We start from the raw sequence: 20482 nt of genomic DNA, 5'->3' as shown, positions 1-20482 counted from the left end.
TTTTCATGCTTAATGACATTTGCTTGTATAGTAATGTGTTTAAAGGCTGGTAATTGGTATTTAGGCAGGCTCGGACTGGTAATCTGTGAAATCAGGCCGGTCCTCCTTAAATCATACCAGCCCTGTTTTGGCCGAAGCACCTACCTGTTACAGTAAATTACTCAAGGAGCTCAAGAAGTAATACAATCTTAACTACCTAAATGATGCATGCACTATATATAGGCCGTCCTTGTCATGCACATCCTTGTGACGGTTGGCATATGGTGTAATTTTCTATTTCTTCAAACTGTAAAATCCTTGCAACAAGCTAAATTATAATAAAACTAAAATGCTTGATGTTCCCCTTATATTTGGCAAATTTATGTTTGAATATTTTGCAAAAATATGGTGTAGTGCATGATGGGGTTTTGCATCTAAAGGCTAACGTTTCCCGTTTTACGTGCTTTGGTTACCAAAGCCAGTAACACCGCATTATAGAAGTCTTGGTGATGGTTGTCGTGTGATGCTTGAAGATATATTGGTTAATCCACAATATGTGTTCGTATTGTGTTTTACATTTGAGAAGCACGCGTTTGACTGTGCTTCTATTTTTTTTTTTTCAGGGGGGGTCCATAAGTTGGCCAGTGTAGATGGAAAAATGCCAGGGCCAAAAATCGTTCCCAGTCCGAGCCTCTATTTAGGTGTATCAAGTTTTCGAAAAAAAAAACGAAGCTCCAAAACAGCTAACATTATTGTCTTTCCATAGTATTTGCAAAGAGTTTTCCACCATTACCCCTCCCCCACTTGTTTCTTCTCATCAGTAGTCAAAACAATGTAAGAAAGCAATGCTTTTCTGTCACTTAAGCAAGCTATTTAAAAAACGTATCATAACTTATCATTATAATTGATATAATCCAAACTGTGGTTAGTAAGGTATACAGCATTGGGACTCATGCCTAGTTTTCAACCAGCTAATCTCAACGTGTTATAGTGGAGTAACTTCATAAATTCAACGGTGGTAAAATGTAGGGCTGGGCGACATGGCTTAAAAATTTTGTGATTTTTTTTTTTTCCTACCAAATCCAATAAATTGATTTGTTTTTTTCTCCCTTAAGTTTCATAATAAAAATGACAAATGGCATCCATTATTCTCACCTCTGGAAGGTGAACTTTTTGTAAAGGGCAACGACTTTCAAACTGCATAAATGCTTGTTAAACTACGTTTTACAAGAAACTATGAAAATATAACAAACTAAATGTTTTCAGAGCTAACGGTGTCAGTTATAATTACAAATCTATGTATGAAAAGTGATGAACTGATGTCAACCTGAGCTATGGAATCTCAAGAAGACCATTGGTGGGGAAATCCAGATTTTCCAAAAATGAAATAAAATCTTTTTAAATTGAAAATTACATTTATTGATTAATCGCCCAACCCTAGTAAAACTATTGTAATATAATGCAACAATGAACTGTTGGTGTTTGTCTTCTTGAGGCTGTCATTTTATCAGTGGTGGTAGAAATATTTTTTGCATATCTATTAGACACATAAATACTTAGTTGTGATTATTTTTGGTTTGTTTCAGAGATCTTTCAATAATGTAATTAGATATTAATCTTCAAGGGGGAAAGGTAATACTAATTCTGATTCTAAACAGATTTAAGCTTTTTTTATAAGCTGCAAGATGATAAATCTTTCCATTTTTGGTCATCTCTGCATGATCAATAGACTCATTCTGAAAAAAAAAACCTATATCAAAGTGGAAAACAAGAGAGTAAGAATTGTGTTCTATCTTTGAGCCAGTTTCACAGTTAGATGTTTCATTGAATGTCCCTGATGTCATTTTTTCATTGAAGGAAGTGAACCTACAGGCTCCCACACAGTGGAATTAATAGAAGTTAGTAAAGTAAACAACTGAGTAACAGCCATGAAGGCAATCATTACTTTATTAATAAACTGGGTTTATCAATGAAGTAATTGTTTAATATTAGATTTCATACATAAAAAAAAAGCATTTAAAGATTTTAAAAAGCAAGATCTTTTGATCCAACTTGTAGAAATGTGACAGCGATAGGGAGAGTCCCTGGATCCAAACCACTACTGGCAAAACAAAAAGGCCTGACTCACATTTCTGAACAAAGCACCTTATAAGATCCTTGAAAAATAAACACATTCTGCCTTTATCCAGAAAATCCTGAAGGAGAATGTTCAGCAATAAGTTTCTATACGTAAAAGTTATAAAGGAGGATTTTTACGATTTATTTTAAAAGACCCGCCCTCTCCACTTAAGACAAATCACATGCACAACCATGTACCTGCAAGAGCATGCACAAATCAATTTCTCCTCATTTAAAAGTTGCTGTTTGCATCGCTCATATAAGGTTAGTTTCTAAAAGAAGATTTGTAATTTTTCCATTATGTCAGACTCACCACCAGTAAGCAAAAATAGCGATGAGCACTGAGGATGGGCCTTACATAAACATAGAATGACAATTAGGAGGACAACTTATTTTGATGATCCACCCAGAAAAGGAACATCCTCCTCTATACCTTTAAGGACATCACATTTATCCAGAGCAAACCATATCTCTTAATATAAAAGCTGGAGTTGCCTGGACAAAGTTTATACTTACAATTGATGAAGTGTGGCGTGGCCTCTTACAGGCTATACATGCTTAAGATTCTTTCCCAAAACAAACACTAAATGAAAACAAATCAGCAAATACGGGCCAACAATCCTTTTCAGTGACATAAACGATTAAATGCTTGTTATATCAAAAGCTTAAGGGGTTTATTTTTTTTGTAAGAGCAACACTTTAGATGGTTTGTATAGTCTTGTAATTGTTTTTTTTTTTTTTTTATTGAATCATCAGCTTGGAACTTCTTTTTGGATTTTTGTTGGGTGATCTTACTGAAGTTTGATGATTTAAAACACGAGTCTGAAGACGAGACAAAAAAATAAGTAATCTCAAAGTTAAGATAGTAACTTATCACACTTTCTTAACATAATTAACAACTAATTCCATCATCTTAGGTATTTTTAATGTAAATGTCAGATAATCAAGGCTGGAACCACTGAACCCAATTTTTTTTTACTAATAGACACACTTCAGCAAGGACATAAAAGAAGTTCAAACCTGAAAGCAAGGACAAAAAAGAAGTTTAAACTTGAAAGTGAGGTGTCTTTCTTTTTATTAATCAGCCAACTGTAGTTTTGTTTTGTACACCTCGGGGAGACAGGTCAGCTGTTCAATGCGCCTGTCCTTCAGTGCAACCAGGTCTTCCAGCTTGCTCACTTTCACCTGCAGGACCTACATGCAAGAAAACAGAGAATGAAAAAGTAGTTTATCTAAAGAGGCAGTAGAAGAATTTTGAAAAAAAGGTCAACATTCCCCTTTTTTATGTTCAAGCAGATGTGGCAAAAAAAAAAAAAAAAAAAGGGTTTATATCCGCTGAGTCGCTGATGACTCACGGGCTGCTGCTGACACAGGGGTGTGACACATCACACACACACACACGCTCTACAGAAACATGATCAAACCAACATTTACCGCATACAAGGCATAGAAAAGGTAGATGCTTGTTTTCGCAGATCATCAACCGGTCAGCAGTTTGAGTGTACCTTCACAGTTTCCTGTAGATCCTGGATCTGAAGCTCTTTTTCCATCAGGACTTGCCGCAGCATCATTTTACTGTCCATCTCTGTGTAAAATGTCACATTCTTCTCTTTTCTGTGTGATATGAACATAAATTAAAAATTAGGATATTCCAAAAACTATTGCAAGCAGTGCAACAGATTTTATTAGGTCCAGTGGATGTAATTGTTTTGCCGTACAATTTTGATTCTGGGATCTTTATCTCTTCCAGCTGTGCCACAATTCTTGCTTCAGCCCGTTGAATTTCTAGATCTAACAAAAAGAAAGCATAAAAAAAATCTTTAGAGATCCAGTTTTGTGCATCTGGTGAGGCTAAAAGTGAAGTACTTGCAAGATAGTTGAAGGAAACAGAGAGAAAGTCAGATAAGAGGACTGGAAGAGAAAATCTGCCCTTCAATCAACAGTCCTGAGTTCAAGCTCTTTGATAAGAACCATCTGGATGTTGGGAGCTGATAAGACCTGAACAGGGGGGCTCAGCTTTCCTTATCTATCAGTGAGGGAGCACGGATGGGTGTGGATGAAAGAGGAAAGCGAGAGAGAGGAGGAAAGGGATGGGGGTGCTGATCTCAGGTCAGCTCCACAGAGTGTGCTTTCAGGGGCAGATGAAATGTAGGAAACGGAAGAGACGCATATCTCCATTTCTCACCCTCATGTTGTTACGTTTTGTTCTAGGGGTTTGTCTAGTGCCTTCAAAGGAGGAGCTGCTAGTTTTGGAGGAAGTGTCAGAAAGGTTAATGATCTCAGGACAGGCAAGACGACACAATAAAAAAATCACATTAGTGCTAGAAACAGCATTAATGGCAGCTGGAAAATAGTTAAAAAGAATAGTTTCTTGAAAAAGGCAATGAGTTGATCTATATTTTAATAGCCTCTTAAAATTTATTTATTTCATTTTTTAATAATTTTTCCATTTTTTATTTTTTTTTGCTCTTGTTAAAACATTTTCTAACTTATTTAACAGAGGGATGACTAGTGTGTTTAATGATTGGTTGTTTGGTTATCAGCTTATCTAGGTGGGGATAAGCCACAGCAGACAATGAGTCTGATGAAAACCAAGCTTGGTCACAACATAGTGCTCACTGTTACAAAGAGAAAACTACTTTCACCCGGGGATGTTTTTTTACTGAAATAAAGACATTTGATGCATTACCCAAACAAACTTTTCAACCATACTGAATCCTACTACACAATAAGAAGCCTTTAAATCCGGATATTTTAACTTTATTTTTAAGTATTACTCTTCTCACCTCCCCATGTTTAGTTGCAGATCCAGTGCTATATATATTCCTATATTTCAGTTATTATAAAATAATAACTGAAACAATATTTACATATTTTACATAGTCTGCTAACAATATCCAGGCCTAATGTAAAAAAAATAATTGCCTTTTTTTTGCTTGATTATGCGACAGCAGCAACCTCTAAAATAAAAAAAAAAGAAATTCTCTCAAACCCTAGTTTGACTGTTGGAGGAGTTTCTAAATTTGATAAGTTGGGGGACATTTGTTATTTTTTCAAGCTTTAGCACTCTCAGAGACATTGCTCAGGGGTTATCTTCCTCTCAGAGATTTTAAGACTGCAATTCACGCAGCGCCTCAGAGCCATTTTTTTTTTCTATTTAATCTTTAGATGTTTGCAATGGAATCCTCAACAAGAGGGCAGTACAATAGTTCCACATCAGAAACAGAACGACCTGATACAAAACAACATAGTCATAGCAATTGGTCATTTTGATCAAAGCACTATGATGTTTGTGGTAACTAATTTGTAAGCCAAACACGGCTTGTTTTTTTTTTTTACTTGTTCAAAGACTGTAACTTCAATAGCCCTCTGAAGAGATGCATTTCGATGCTGCAAACATCATGACCAGTTTCTGCTGAAGGTCCCTAAAGCCAGACTAAAGTTCAGAAGCAACCAAGCCATTGGGCTCCTAAGCAGGTCCTAGCAAGCAATTAGATCTGGACCTTGCCCTTACAAGAGTCCATCCCAAGATATAATCAGTTTAAGGGTCCTTGCTATGCACAGAATAGGGACAAAATTACACCAGTTACTTCTAAGGAAAAAAAAGTTATGTCTAAAGAATCAGAATTCAGAGCCATTTTAATGATTAGTGCTGAGTATAAGCTAGGGAAACACTTCAGGGACAAGTTAAGCATACATTTTTTTTTACAAATCAACAATAAAGTAAACGCTGTTTTCTGTACATGCGTGTGAACCCTGCAACAGGCTTGGTCCCCTCTTGTTAGAAATATATATTTTTATTGGCTTTTTAGAAGTACTGTAAACAGATCACATTATTTTTGCCTTAAATAGCAGATTAGCTAAACAGTTGCTTATTAGGTTTGCCACAATCTAATATGACAGCTGTAACCTCGTGTAAAGCACCTTTTGTTTTTATCTGATATCTGATACAATAGAATAAAAAAACAAATGTTTAAAATGGGTAGATAAGATCCTATATTAATAATAATGTGTCTATGTGTCTCAACTTTTGTGACTGTCAACCAAAACATAATATAAAATGATGGCTGGTTAGTTGTAATACCTGCCAAACTAGTTGTATAAAAAACAAAATACATAAGTGATTAAGCATGGACACTACAAAGGAACTTCTGCTAAAAGCCTTGCAGAATATAGACTGCTTCTTAACTTTATATATATATATATATATATATATATATATATATATATATATATATATATATATATATATATATATATATATATATATATATATATATATATATATATATATATATATATATATATATGTGTGTGTGTGTATATATACAAATTCAGTTGCTTCTGACACAAAGCATTGATATTAATCTGTAATTCCTTTGCACTCAGAAGTTTGAAAAAGAAAAAAATGCTGCTGGTAACAGTCATTGCTTTGTTTGCAGTTATTAGCTTTTATCTACATAGTCTTCTATTTGGTCAACTTCAATTGTTTCCACAAGTGTTCTGTGAAAAAACCTAGAATTTAGCTGAGTACAACACCACTACAAAAAGTCTAAAATTACACTTATTTTGGACTGCTAAGATTAAAAAGACACATTTTGTGCACTGTCAGCTAACTTTTTCCACAGCTTACCCTGTTACCCATCAGGTTTATGTAAAGTCATCACATTTTGTTCTAAATCAGCGCGTTTAGTTTTGGTCATTTAGTTGATATCATCACCTTATGGCAGCTTTGTCATTTTAAATATTAAATCACTGTCTCGCAATAGATTGATCTAATTTAAAACAACAAAAATAACAGAATGCAAATGTTAAATTAGTACCTGAAAGGTGCTTCTCCTGGCTCCCGGTGTAAAAGTATTGCTGTATAAAATTGAGGAAATGTTAAAGCAAGCCAACTGCAGTGATTTTTAGTTATATTGACATGAAGGCTTTATAAAAAAAAAAGAAAAAAAAAGAAATCCAGTCATATGTGGATGTACTAACTGGTGAGTTGTTGGTTGTTTGCTCCCTTTTCTCCTCTATCTTCTTCTTGAGGATGTTCAGCACAGGAATTATAACTCCAGGGGTGCTTACAACAATCTTCTTTACCGTCTCCTCTGGTACATAAATGTCCAACTTGGGAAACACCCTCCTGACCATACAGAAAAACATATGTTTCTGATAGAAAGAAGGAGTCGAAAGCAAATGGCATGTAATTAACTAATGGGCCTGCAGGGATGGCTATGTTTAGAGTGGGGGCTCATAAATCTGTAGCTGGCTGTGTGCCATTCCAGTGAGGAAGTGGGTGAGTGGGTGTATGTCTGTTTTCTCATGACTTGATGAAAAGGTCCAGCGAAAGGTTTGGCTTATTGTTTGTAGAACATCAAAAACTAGTCTAGTGATCCTAGCAACAAATCTTTCTGTGTTATACTCTGTGCTTTGTAAGAATTAAAATACAATTTTTCACTTTTTAATGTTTTCAATGGTGAATAAGTCCCTTTTTGCACAAGTCACAACTACACTCTTTTCTCTTTTAACAGCTCTTATGAGATAATATAATAAAAGTTTTTTTTTTTTACATCATATTTTAATTGGGCAGAGTGGCATGGGACAGTTTCATTGATAATCAATTGCGTCTTGTGTGGATGAGGCAGATTTGTGACATCCCACAGAGACCATATTTGTTTCAGCCCTTGCTCCCAGGCCTAACGACGAGCCGAAATTAGTTCCTGGTTGCCACTATGCACCGTTAGCATGCAAATAAGGGGTGTAAAAAATTATCTTGAGTTCATCAGGTATCCTTACCACCATTAAACACCATATATGTAAAAATGTTCATTTGGGAGGCATATCAGGTTAAAGCATTTTCTGTCTCTTTTGCTGTGTTGTTTATCAAAATAACTTTACTTTATTGATCTTATATTAGAGAAATTTAGCTCTGCATTTAACCCACCCCCTTGGGGAGCAATGGGCTGCTATTATGGGGCACCCAGGGAGCAGTGTGGGGTTAATGGTCTAGCTCAGAGACCCAGAGTGGCAGTCTGTGGGAGTGGGGCCGGAACTCAGAACCTCATGATTCCAAGCTCTATGCCCTAACAACCTGGCCGCCATTCTCCCTATATATATATGGAAAGATTCAGCTTCTCAGCAATGACATTACCGATGTCGTTCAATGGCACAAAAGAAAGAGTGGTGGCAGAATTAATTAGAATTACTACTTAGACACTAAGTCTAAGTGTCTAAGTCTAAGAGTGGTGGCAGAATTATGCTGTGGGCTGTTTTCCCTTCCACAGCCCTGTAAATGTTTAATAACAACTTTCAAAACTGTTATTGTTAAGGCTTTTAATACCATTTTGATCCCCAAATCATGGCTACGTAAAAGATTAAACTAAACCATTTTGTCCTGCTGTTTGAGATCATTAACATAAATCCTAAGGTAAAAAACAAAACAAAGGTATTAAAAATTATGGTAATTTTTCCCAATGAAGAGTACTTGTTTATTATTATGATTATTTATTTGTTTTGTGTTAGGCAGGTGTTTCCCAAGGGCACGATAAGAGAATACCAAAAAAAAAAAAAAAAAAGAAATTAATAATAATATAATAGAAATAATAGAAATGTCTCACTTGTTTAGAAGGCTCCAGTTGCTAAGTTTCTGCTGAATTTTGCAGCAACTGCTATAGTTGTGGAGGTCAACAAATTTTGGGGAAAAATGCTGAATTATCTCCGCAATCATCACTGCATGGAAAAGTCCGCAAATATAAAAATCAAAAACTGACATCGGTTAACTTGGTAAACAACCGGATAGCATAAACAGACACGAGACAAACTCTACCTCCATCACTGAAGTCCCTGATGATGTTTCTTTTGGGCCTGGAAAAGGGTATTTTATCTACCCATGCAAGCAACTGCCGCTGTTCCTCATCACTTAGAGAATGATCCATTGTGAACACAATATTTACCTCTGAGAATAGCACAATTAGCTCGCTAGCTCCGCTAAAATGTTTTGTTTGGGGTGTTGCTAGGCAACCGGTTTTTTTTTCAAATCGAAACTAACGATTAAAAAGACTGAGGAAAATTTAGTTTTGCTGATTTATTGCAAGACAGAATGAAATACAAACGAAGGCACAATATTTTCATGTGTATTATAACTGCAGATAATTGGAAAAATCTATTTAAGAATTACAATCATGATGTCATATACACAAGTCACTACAGATTGGGAGAAAATCGGCTACAGACACACACAAACATATAAAAGTGCCTATGATAGTGCTGGACAGCACATTACACAGCAACTGGTGGAGCTACTAGGTCTCTGCCAATGATGGATGGTGTGATATATAAACCCACATGAGAGAAACAAATGCTAAGATGTGATGAAAAAAATAACAAAAACAACAAAGAAAGGTAGATCAACATAAAAGTGGACAAAGAAATTTAAAGCAATGCACAGCAACCAGTTAACAGCATTGAAAGGATAGTCAAAGGCTAACCACTTGTCATAAAATATAAATAGAAAATGCATAAAAGACTGCAAAATGCTTACAAGTACAAAACAGCTACATAAAATGACCAATAAAACCGCCAATGTTGTGGCAAAAAAAAACAAAAAAACAGACAATTCCTATAAAAAAGACATTAAATAAAGGGAAAAAGGAAATGCAGTCTAAATTTAACTTAAATTGCTTAAACTGACGCGAAAATCTGTCTGAAGAGTTTAACAGTTTTTCTTTGTCCTTTTCATCCAAAGTGTCTCTGTCTTTCATATTATTATAAAACAAATAATAAGTACCAGAATTAAAGAAAACAAAAAACAAAAAATCAAACATGTGAGGGTGTTTACATTCTTGGCAGTATAACAAGTTCTCTGAGTTTAGATCAAGTATTAACAAAGGAGTTTACATGAAGCATGACAAACCTGATTATCTCCCTTTACAAACACATTTATGGTCTTATAAAGTCCCTCTTTTCCAACAAAGGTGAGAAAAATTAGGGACCGTGCAGCAGTATTTTGATTTCTCATTAACTAACATATCCAATTATGCAGAATAAAATTTCCACCAAGCCTTTGAAAGCAGAATAATATGTGCAAGAAATCTAGTCATATCCAGGATATTTGTAAACAAAGACATTGGTAGTGCAGGCGCCTCATAATAAGCTGGAAAGTCCCAGAAGTAATGCAGTAAATCATTTCCCTTTAACATTTAAATCAATCATCTTAACAGCAGCAGCACCATTTGTCATTCGTTAAGCACTTGAGTTCGGGTTTTCAGACAATGCTTTAGGCACACCAGCTGAGGACTGGTACTAGCAGGACGTGTACAAAAGGTCACCCACAGCAAGACTGTTACATCCTTGGTTTCATTAAACAGAAGTCTCATTGGGTCTTTGTTTTTAACATATAAGTGTCTTCAGTGAAGCTCCTTTTGCTCTTCCATAGTCTCTGCCAGTGAACCTTTATTTACCACCGTGTAAATTACTCTCACTGTCATCTTGGCCTACTGGGGGGAACCAGCGGAACTCTCCCTCTAAGCTAAAAGAAAGAGAATATGAATAAACACAGTTACACACAGAGTTTAGATAACTATTCAGTGTTATTTATCAAAACCTCCCCTCCTATTTAATTTATGGAGCAACAGTCCAAGTTATTAATCCCAGAGACCTTCATGTCTCGTGCAGTGAGTCGCTGCTTATTCATTACGCTGCCATGCTAGGGCCATGCCAAAAACCACAGATGTCTTTTGAAATGGGAATGCCTTTAAAAACATTTAGCGATGTCTGGATGCGAGCAGCTGCAATGTCAGAGGTTGGAAAGTCTTATTCACTCTGTCTGCTTTGTGATTACGTACCAGCTGAGTATGTGGCAAGGAAGACTGGACTGGAGAGGGCTTGGGCTTCAGATGAGGCATTGGAGGTTTTGGCTTTGTGTTCTAAGCGATAGAATATCAATAGTTAAAGCAAGAAGCAAATAAAACAAAAGAAAGGTCTTTGAATGCAAATAGAAAGACGCACAGCATCACTTACTGGTTTTGCCGCAAGTGGTGGTAGTGGTCTAGAAGGTGGTAGGGGCTTTGTCTGTAAACCCCCAAAAAATCATAAGCTCAGCACATTTCAAATCTTTACTGCATTCATTTAGGTTTGGCAATTAACACTTTGTAAATATGTTATTGTGTTTCTTTACCTCAGGATAAGTTGGGAGTTTTGAAATATTTGGTGGCTGCATTAAAGTCCTTGCAACCTGTAAAAGAAATGAAACAAAGTTTAAGATGTAACAGTTCTGGTGTCACAGTCTTAAGTCATAGCCTATATACAAATAAAAAAACAAAAAAAAATTGTATAACATAATTTAGTTCATTTTATTAAATACAATAAAACCAGTAATTGTTGTAGCCACAAAATTTACTTTTTTTTTTAGCTGGTTAGTTAGTCGATATATTTGTTTGAGCGATGTTTGCCAGTCCTACTACATCATTTACAAAAAAAATTTCTCTGGAATCTCAAATAAAGTTCCCTAAGCAGCAGTTATGTCAGAAAATATAAACAGTCTTAAACTCTCTGCTGGCTTTGGTGTTTTTCAACATAGGAGTTCAGCCAATATCTAGCTTGACTAAAGGAAAATAAGGAAAACTCAGATTACCTGGTGAACCTTTGATAAGTTAGACACAGATGGCTCTTTCTTGGGAGGCTGAAAATTTAAATAAATAAATAAATAAATATTAAACAGAGGATAATAATGCAAAACCATTCTTCTTTGGCCTCAGTTCTCATTGTGTTTTAAGAAATGTTGGCTTTAACTCATAACCACTGATGGAAATATTTTGTGTTAGCTATCAAAGACAATATAAGTAAAAACATATGCAGTGTCTTTGTATAGCTATAGCCAGGGTGTTCAGGCTCACCTCTGGAGCTGCTCTGCAGGGCCTCAGACCTCCAGTCTGTGGTTTGACAGAAGAGAACAGAGGTCTACAGGACTGGGAAACAGACGACTCCACAAATTTAGGCTGGCTGATGTGTGAGGTTGCGATCCGAGAACTGCCTCGCTTGGTGCTTGATTGAAACACAGGGTTTGATTGTCCTGAGGTCATGGGAAGAAACCTATAAGGAAACACACATAGGAGATAAAGTTTAATTTTCTTTGTAAAAATAAATATGAGGCTAAAAGATCTAAAATAAAGAAAACAGCTGCTGCTTCACCTTTTTGTTGGTGTCCTTTTTCTGAGGAAGCACATCAGACTGCCAATAAGAAGAAGCAGCAGCAGAAGTAAGCCGACCACCACTGACACAATCATAACAGCCAGGCCTGGATCTACATACACACACAAATACACAACAGGTTATGACGATGTATGAGCAACAATACAGCTCATCTGTCCTGAAGAAAAAAAAAACAACAACAACTATAATGTAATTTGTGTGGACTAATGGGGAAATTGAATTCCACCATTATTTGTTTTCGCTCCTTAGAACAGACAACAACTGTTTCGGAGTCTATAAGTATTAAATCACGCTGGAAGCGGATCCACGTGTATATCCGAGTCTTATAAAAGGTCAAGCATTTAAAGAGACAAATTCACTGTGGACAAGAATATTTACCAAGTACAATACCTTGAGTCAGCTCTGATTGCTGCACAGCACAGAAGGGGGGGGCCCAGCCTGGATCGCAGTGACATTTACTCTCATGGTTGCATACCTATTAAAGATCCCACTGTTAGCTGTGTGACTGCTCTCACAGGACTTTAGAGGGCATATATCATCATAATGTTGAGTCAGAAAGAACAACACTGAAATAATTAAATATATATGAATCACTGTTAATCACTACATTGTTTTAAAAGATGACGGTATTACACACAGGAAGGGAGGAAGGAGTTATTTTTTGTTGCTGATTTGAAAACATCCAACTCATGGATTTAAGGGAAACAAGAACCAAAAACTAGAGAAGGACAAAACACAGTTTAATTGATGACTCAGATAGAGAGATGGAGTATCGGGTATTGTTTATGTGCATAAAATTCAGATCAATCATGATCTGAACCAGAATTATTTTATTCCTCTGCATCAGAGCCTAATTTGCCAAATAAAGAAGATGTTTAACTGCAGTTACCAGCTGAGGTGAAGTTTTAGAGACAAATGATAACGTCAAAGAAAAAAAAAAAAAAAAAAAAAAACGACTATAGGCAGAGCTAGACAGTTGTTGTTGTCCATCAAATAGTGTCCAGGGAAGTATAGCTTGAACATAGGCAGATTTTTTGGAGAAAACAGTTATTGCAAAGCATATTGTTTAAAACTTTGACATAATCTTTTCTTTTTTCGCGAATGAGCTGAAGTTCATGTGTGACGGTGCTGGTCAGAGCTACAACACAAACTGTCACATCCAACTTAAGTGCTACCAGAAATGCAATGTTTCAAATGACAGTTTTTGTTACTCCCTACTTTACCAAATACAAAGAGACTTTCCATTGTGTGCCTTTGATTTCCTATGCAGGGGGCCCATTTATTAAGTTGCACAGCTACCATACCAAGAAAAAAATACCCCTTTCCACCATATAAAACTGTATTTTATGAATGAAATCTGAAGGCCTTGCTTTCACTGTGTTTGGGTCCACATTGCATTGAATTGATGTGTGAGTTTACCTTAAATTCAGTTATGTAGGAAAAGCTTGAAAAACAGTGAATAATAAAGTGATAGCTGACAAATTGAAACAGGCACTCACCCCATGGTTGTTACATTTGGATGAGCAGTCATTTGTTCCATAGGCTTTAATGTTTTTGATTTCTTCACATTTTTGATTGTAGCAAACCTGATAAAGACAAGGCACACATTAGGCCATAAAGTCTGTAACGACATGGATTGTGGTTATTTTATCAGGAAATCTCATATCTCACCATATTATTACCACATTTGGTACCAGTAGGCACCATGCCCAGATCGGATGGGTAGTTGTCCTCTGGGTTCATGGTTGCCTCATTGCAATTTATACTGTTTCCTACTATGTAAAAAGACTTCCTGGATGTCACTGGGAACTTCCATCCGCCAGAGCAGAACAGTTTTCCACAAGATTGATCCCTGAAACAATAGGCAACCACAAGAAACCCTTCAATGAAAGATGACATAAAACCAGTGACTTTACTGTGGCTTTTAGTTACATACCGACTGGAACATCTTTGATTAAACAGAGTCCTTCTGCATGTTCCATACTGAGAGAAACAAGCATCTACGGCAACTTCAGCCTCTGAACAGACCCATAAACAGACCCACAGACAGTTTGGTAAGTGTTGGAATATTGCAATAAAAGTGCATTTAAAGCAAATAACTGATTAGATGTATATAACCTGGTCCCCAAAGTCTCTTGCAGTGATTTTGCCTCGAGGGACACTTCCCATTGTAGCAGTATCCTCTTCCACGGTTGCAGGGTCGGCCGTTTTGGATAAACACATCAGTCGGACAGGCCGCAGAAAAGCCCGTGCAGTATTCTGTGAGGTCACAGTCTCCGGCTTTTGGTCGGCAGATGCTGCCTGTCGGCTTCAGCTGTAGTGCGGACAGAAACACAGATGGTGTTATACTGACTAGTCAAATACATCCACTCACACAAAACCTGCCAGACGGAATAGTCACCCGGTGTCTAGATATACACTTATATAATTAGCATCAGTCTGACTCCTCATCTAGCAAGTAGTAAGCGGAGTGAGTGGTACTTACTTGGCATTTGTGGCAGCACTCTCCTTCTGCACATTGAGCTCCTGTGTTTAACTTGCAGGTTGTTGCGTTGCAGCAGGGATTCTTGCATTCCTGTGAAGAAGAAAAATACAAATCATTTTCTAGTGTGAGCATTATTTGCAGTTTGCAAAAGCATGTTTTATTTTAGTATGCCCAAACCTCCACAGTCCCACAGTCGCATTCCTCTCCAGGCTCCAAGAATGCATTGCCACATACTGGTCCTCCATAGATGCGATCAGTGGAGGGAGTATCTAGCAGACAAGCAGGGCTGACCTCCTCCAAAAACCTTCTGAGCTGCTGTTGACTGCAGCTGCTAAACTGCTGGGGATACACTAAGCTATGGGAATAGAAATTGAATACATATCATTAGACAGAAAAAAACTGTTTCTGCATTTAATAATTGAAAAAATAAGAGGTATTGGAAATAAATTCACCACCGTGCACTTTATTAACTTAGTCTAAGATATAAAAACTTTATGGGAAAAAAATTAAACGTATATCATTACTATAACCTTATAATAATCATTATTATTACATTTGCATAACACTGCAGGTATTTTAGACACAGGCTTACCCAACACTTTCAGCCATGATGCAGCCTGTCTTTGATGTGAGGGAGCCACAGACACAGTTCTCTGTATCATGGGACAAACCCAAATTGTGACCCATCTCATGCGCTATTGTGGAAGCCACTCCTATTGAATTGGTATTATGATCCTATGGAGCAAAGACTTTTCAATATCAGACTCTTTCAATTCCTTTATTATGTCTTTAAATGTCTGGAGTTCAGCATATATTTTTATTACCTCGTTGACAGCTCCAGAGTTTGAGGTGCACATTGCATTAGTGTTTGCTAGTCCAACAGTGGAGCCGTCAAAGTCCACACCTCTGAACAAAAATGAAATATTTAAATATCACATTTAACAGCATGAAAAAATTCACATTTTTTGGTGGAGAATTCAAATAAAAGTATCTTACGTGATGAATTGTGCGTTGTCATGTTTGGTCCTCGGCAGCAGGTGCCGTCGACGCCACTCAAGAAATCGACCAAGTGTGACCTCCGGGTTGTTGCTGACCTCGATCTCATCTTTGTACGACCAGATATGCAGACCGACCAACATGACCCGAACACCCACAGGGCGATACAGCTGCAACGCAATGCAGAATTGACAGTGATTCACAGAAATCACCGCTTGATTTACGAGATATGGACTTGTGTAAAAATAGAAGTAACAGAAATTGTGAGCTGAGGGTGATACGTGTGAATGCTTTCAGCTTATGTGTGAAGACTCACAGTTAATGCTAGTGAGAGAACTTTTACTTCTAGTTAAGTTTTAATTATTAAAGGATGAAATTTGAAGACAGTTTTCCGGATATATTTTTTTTTCTAAACTTAAAAGTTTCATAAAAAAACAAAAATCTCTCAGTTTAAAGCTCCATTGAAACAAACATACCTTGTCCACGTGGTTTGCTACTTCAAGCACTCTGGCCTCTACAGCCCTCTCGCTACCAAACTTCTTGTACTGGAAAAATAATTTAAACACATATTGCAACCAATATATTTTCCCCAAAAAATATTTCGTGAAAGAAAGAAAAAAGGTGGAATCTAACCTCTGTTTTATCCACCACTACTGCCAGCTCCACAGTCCTGGGTTTGTTTTTATGCTCTTTGCTCAGTGCTCTACCTTTCTAAAAGGGGAATAAACCATGGAAAAAATTAATAAAAACAAAAGCAGTAAGGATCATGATTTCTTTTCTTCAAATATTTCCCCTTCTTATTTGTGTGTTGGGTTTTTTTCTTTTCAGACCCTGGATGCAAAGTAAGAAAAAAAAATGTTTTCCCTAAAACATTGTGAAAGTTAACAATCAATCTGAAGGAGTGACGAAAACTTCAAACATTCAAATAAGATCAAATGAATGTTGTGCATTTTGCAAAAATTTTACACATAATTTAGTTAGTCACATACTATTTAAGGATCATGTTTAGTTAATTTTTTTTTATGGATTGAATAATCTTGCAACTAATATGGATTTTATTATCATATGAGCAAAAAAGTCAACTCTTCTCAGCTGTGTAGAAAGTCTAATTTTAAGTACTGCATCCAATGTGTACCTGTATAGTGCTGCTGTTTTAGTGAAATTCAACATAATTGATCTGTATGTATTTTATTAAATGTTTTTGATCAGGTTTTGGTGGATGATTGTCAGTGGCACTGTATCTGAAACTGTCTGCACCATAAATTATCAGCTGTGTAAATCCACACTCTCTGTGAATGTGTCCGTGTACAGTCCTCACCAGGCTGCCAAGCTGGAAGAGTCCAGACGGACGAGCTCCGTGGTCGTAGAAAGTGGTTGTGTTTCCATGGGAACAGGAGCTCCTCTTCCTCCTCAGGTGCTTGTAGTTGTAGACGGCATGCAGATCATCATCTCTGTGTCCTGTCTCGTCACCAGGCAAAGGTTCAATGAGGTACATCTGATCTTGGAGAATAATAAACCCCCTGTAATATGGGGAAAGAATGATTATGGTAAATCCAAGAGGTCATGAAAAGTCCCTACCTGAACAAGAAGGACACTTTTTTTATTTTAACAATACTTACATAAAACTGTACAAAAACACCATTTGATTGTTAGTACACAATTGGTGGTACAGTGAAAGTGCAGAAACTAAGAGTTAAAAGAAATAAAACATTTAAAAAAGCAATTGAAAATTTGGAGAAAAAAATGTATATAAATATCTAAATAAATAAATAAATCTCAGAATGAAGATGTAAAAATGCAAAATTAGGTATTGTTGTAATGCAGGACATATTAAATGTCGAATCTTATTGTTAAATTAGACAATCTGATCACATGCCACTCACTGCTCAATTAAAACCCTCCAATGTTCATGTTCAATAAAATCTTTACTTAATTAACATGTTTCTTAAGGACTGATAAGATGAAGGAAAATTATCACTTACTTTATTCCTGAGCATAAGCCAATGCTGATGGAGGAGTTCTCCACTCCCACAACATGTCCATGGTAGTAGCACTGGACCTGGAAAAGTTTTTTCTAAGAATTACTTAGTTTAAGGGCTTTACAAACTTTTATTCTATGTGGATAAGTCATCGCATGGTGATATCATAGGAAATGTACAAATATGTAATTTCCTCTTGCTCAAAATAATCAGAATGTGGAACTTTGATATTGGGAAATGTATTAGTATGTCAGCGGATATTTAGCAATAATGTCATAATGCAGATGATTGTGATAGAAGGATGAGGCTGCTCAGATCAGTGTATCCTAAAATATAAGGATCTATATGTCTTGCAGAAGCTCTTTCTCTAATGTTTAACAGAGACAAGCTGTGACAGAATTTAGTGCCAGACCAAACGGTGTGCTAGTGTAAAGTGTTGCATAATTTTCTGTTGCTTATTTAATCAAGCCAAGATAATTAAATTGCTCCATTCATGTTTACCAATAAAATACAAAAAGAAAGCGAAAAGGTGCATACCTCTTGATCGGAGGGAGTTGAAACTTGGGTACCCTGATCAGAATAGTAGGTCACAGTATAGTTTTTCCCAACAAGATCTCTGAAAAGATGGTAATGAATTTAACAAACAGTACACAGAATAAGAATGGGCTAAGTTAGAATTCAAGTGTTCTCACTTGTTCTTCTCCAGGTGCAGAGTGTGTTTTTTTCCAGTGATGTTCACTGAGTACTGAACTACATCTGGGTATTTCTTTATAAAGACCAAAAATGAAATGAGATGTGTTCAGTGCAGGATTGACTTATAAGGTAAGACAGGAAGTTTGTTACCTTGTTTGAAGCAGCAGCAGCATCATCGTTTGAAAGGGACCAACCCTGCAGCCTCTGAGGTGTTGCTGTGTGGTACTTTATCACATGTGGCAGTTTCCCTACATTACCCGCAATTATACCTAAGAGTTTTACAATTAGATTAGAAAGGTTCAGGATAAAAGAAAATGAACGGAAAGAAAGAAAGAAAGAAAGAAAGAAAGAAAGAAAGAAAGAAAGAAAGAAAGAAAGAAAGAAAGAAAGAAAGAAAGAAAGAAAGAAAGAAAGAAAGAAAGAAAGAAAGAAAGAAAGAAAGAAAGAAAGAAAGAAAGAAAGAAAGAAAGAAAGAAAGAAAGGCTTACCCCATAAGGAGAATAAAATCCATATAAAGCTGACAGAGTGTGTCATGTTGCTCTGTCGGTCGGTCTCTGTCATTGAGAGCTTCCAGGCTCAGAGGAAACGTCCTCAGCTCTCCGCCCATCTCAGATGTAATTTCCTGGAAATTAACATCACAAACTGACCTCCCTGGTCAATGAAAAAACTGTATTTTTTTTTTCCTGTTTAACTTTGATTCGAAATAAATAACCCCAGTTTTGCGTAGGTTATGTTTAAAGTCTGCTTAATAAACCAGTCTCCGGAAATGGACCCTCGATTATTTACTTTATTTGTTTTCTATATCCTATCTTAAGCACAAAAAGTATTTGTTAGAATCAGTCACATTCCTAATGAGCGCGGAGCCAAATCCATGTTGCATTGTCGCCATCTAGTGGCGGAACGGGGCAGCACAGTGCAAGCGGGTTTGAGGGTTTGATTCCCGGCCCGGGTCTTTGTGTTTGCATGTTCTCTCTGTGCATGTGTGGGTTCTCACCGGGTACTACAGCTTTCTCACACAGTCCAAAAACATGATTGTTAGGTTAAATTGCTTCTCTAAAATTCTCCTTAGGAATGGTGTGTAAATGTTTGTCCTCTCTGTCCCATTCAAAGCTGGAGAGAGGCACAAGCACCCCTTGCGACCCTAGCAGGGATAAGCGTGATGGCTGCTGGTGAAATGGATGTTGTAAATGGATGGATGGATTGTGGTGGAACATAAAAAAAAGCTTAGCTGAAAACCCAAAAAGATATTCACTGAGCCAGCTCCGATTACTCCCCCACAGTGAGAACGGTGGTCTGTTTTTCAGCAGTATATCGTGCCCTCCATTTAACATACTATATGTGACGGATCATCCTCTGCCAAGCGTAAAGATTCCTTATCTATCAAGATTTTATCTTTTCCGGCTCACAAGAGGTGATGCAAAAGATTCTTTAATTTTACCCAAAGGATTCCCTATGATATCCAAAGCAAATATTCAATTGCATACTATTTATTTTTCGATAAAGACCCAAATGAAAAAGTAAATAGAATACTGCTCTCTCAGTTCATGTTTCTATCTACTCAAATATGATATAAATGTTTCCTTAAATTGTCATTAAAACATTTTTGTTTCCTTTGAATATTTAACATTTTGGTTCCAGTATTCTTGAAATTTATGTCGGGATTTCTTGGCATTAAAAGGCGATTTTGTAGGTTCCTTATGTCATTTTACATATCAGACGCCTATGAATTAAAATCTACTTTGACCCTTAAGCAGCTGTAACTAAGGGGAAAATTCTTAAAAATAAAGCCAAAATTGCCAAAGTAGAAAGAATAATTTTCTTATTGTTTTTTGGAGCTACTAAGACTGATTGATCTGTGTGTAATGCATAACCCATAGTAGATCAAGAAGTGTTTTCTTTTGGAGGGATACCTTGTATGTTTAAAGCCATTCCTTTATTGTACATTTTATTAGCTTGTCTGTCTGCTATTTTAAACAATATGATGTGTTGAACTAGGCCGGCTATCTTCACAACTTTTGTGGGACTCTTTTGT

At 36.5% G+C, this 20482-nt stretch overlaps 2 protein-coding genes across 2 annotated transcripts; both read right to left on the bottom strand.

Moving 5' to 3' along the window:
* Positions 1-3155: 3155 nt before the first annotated feature.
* Positions 3156-9097, bottom strand: spef1 (sperm flagellar 1). Its single transcript, XM_038296344.1, has 7 exons — positions 8915-9097; positions 8706-8817; positions 7084-7231; positions 6921-6960; positions 3816-3888; positions 3603-3711; positions 3156-3291 (listed from the first exon to the last, which is right to left on the bottom strand). Exons 1-7 carry the CDS (start codon positions 9021-9023, stop codon positions 3175-3177), a joined length of 708 nt encoding a protein of 235 aa, XP_038152272.1. The 5' UTR covers positions 9024-9097; the 3' UTR covers positions 3156-3174.
* A 60-nt stretch (positions 9098-9157) lies between these two features.
* Positions 9158-19067, bottom strand: adam8a (ADAM metallopeptidase domain 8a). Its single transcript, XM_038296272.1, has 25 exons — positions 18939-19067; positions 18601-18719; positions 18450-18523; positions 18295-18373; positions 17761-17837; positions 17097-17298; positions 16412-16489; positions 16255-16323; positions 15779-15948; positions 15607-15688; positions 15375-15517; positions 14960-15137; positions 14783-14872; positions 14416-14611; positions 14234-14315; positions 13969-14149; positions 13797-13883; positions 12688-12772; positions 12277-12388; positions 11982-12177; positions 11720-11767; positions 11264-11320; positions 11107-11157; positions 10932-11012; positions 9158-10615 (listed from the first exon to the last, which is right to left on the bottom strand). Exons 1-25 carry the CDS (start codon positions 19009-19011, stop codon positions 10571-10573), a joined length of 2655 nt encoding a protein of 884 aa, XP_038152200.1. The 5' UTR covers positions 19012-19067; the 3' UTR covers positions 9158-10570.
* Between the last annotated feature and the right edge of the window lie 1415 nt (positions 19068-20482).

This window comes from Cyprinodon tularosa, unplaced genomic scaffold (genome assembly GCF_016077235.1).
Source record: "Cyprinodon tularosa strain WSP-4 unplaced genomic scaffold, ASM1607723v1 ctg37, whole genome shotgun sequence".
NCBI lineage: Eukaryota > Metazoa > Chordata > Actinopteri > Cyprinodontiformes > Cyprinodontidae > Cyprinodon > Cyprinodon tularosa.
This window is presented reverse-complemented; position numbering and strand designations above follow the sequence as displayed.

Bases quoted from the DNA above. Each gene is read 5' to 3' on its own strand.
- spef1 (XM_038296344.1), bottom strand. From the start codon at position 9,023: ATGGATCATTCTCTAAGTGATGAGGAACAGCGGCAGTTGCTTGCATGG. The intron at 8,818-8,914 runs GTAGAGTTTGTC...TTTTCCATGCAG, and splicing joins CAGGGACTTCAGTGATGGAG to TGATGATTGCGGAGATAATT. The intron at 6,961-7,083 runs GTTAGTACATCC...AATTTTATACAG, and splicing joins AAACAACCAACAACTCACCA to CAATACTTTTACACCGGGAG.
- adam8a (XM_038296272.1), bottom strand. From the start codon at position 19,011: ATGACAGAGACCGACCGACAGAGCAACATGACACACTCTGTCAGCTTT. The intron at 18,524-18,600 runs GTAACAAACTTC...GTCTTTATAAAG, and splicing joins CTGCTGCTGCTTCAAACAAG to AAATACCCAGATGTAGTTCA. The intron at 11,321-11,719 runs GTAATCTGAGTT...TTTCTTTTACAG, and splicing joins ACTTATCAAAGGTTCACCAG to GTTGCAAGGACTTTAATGCA.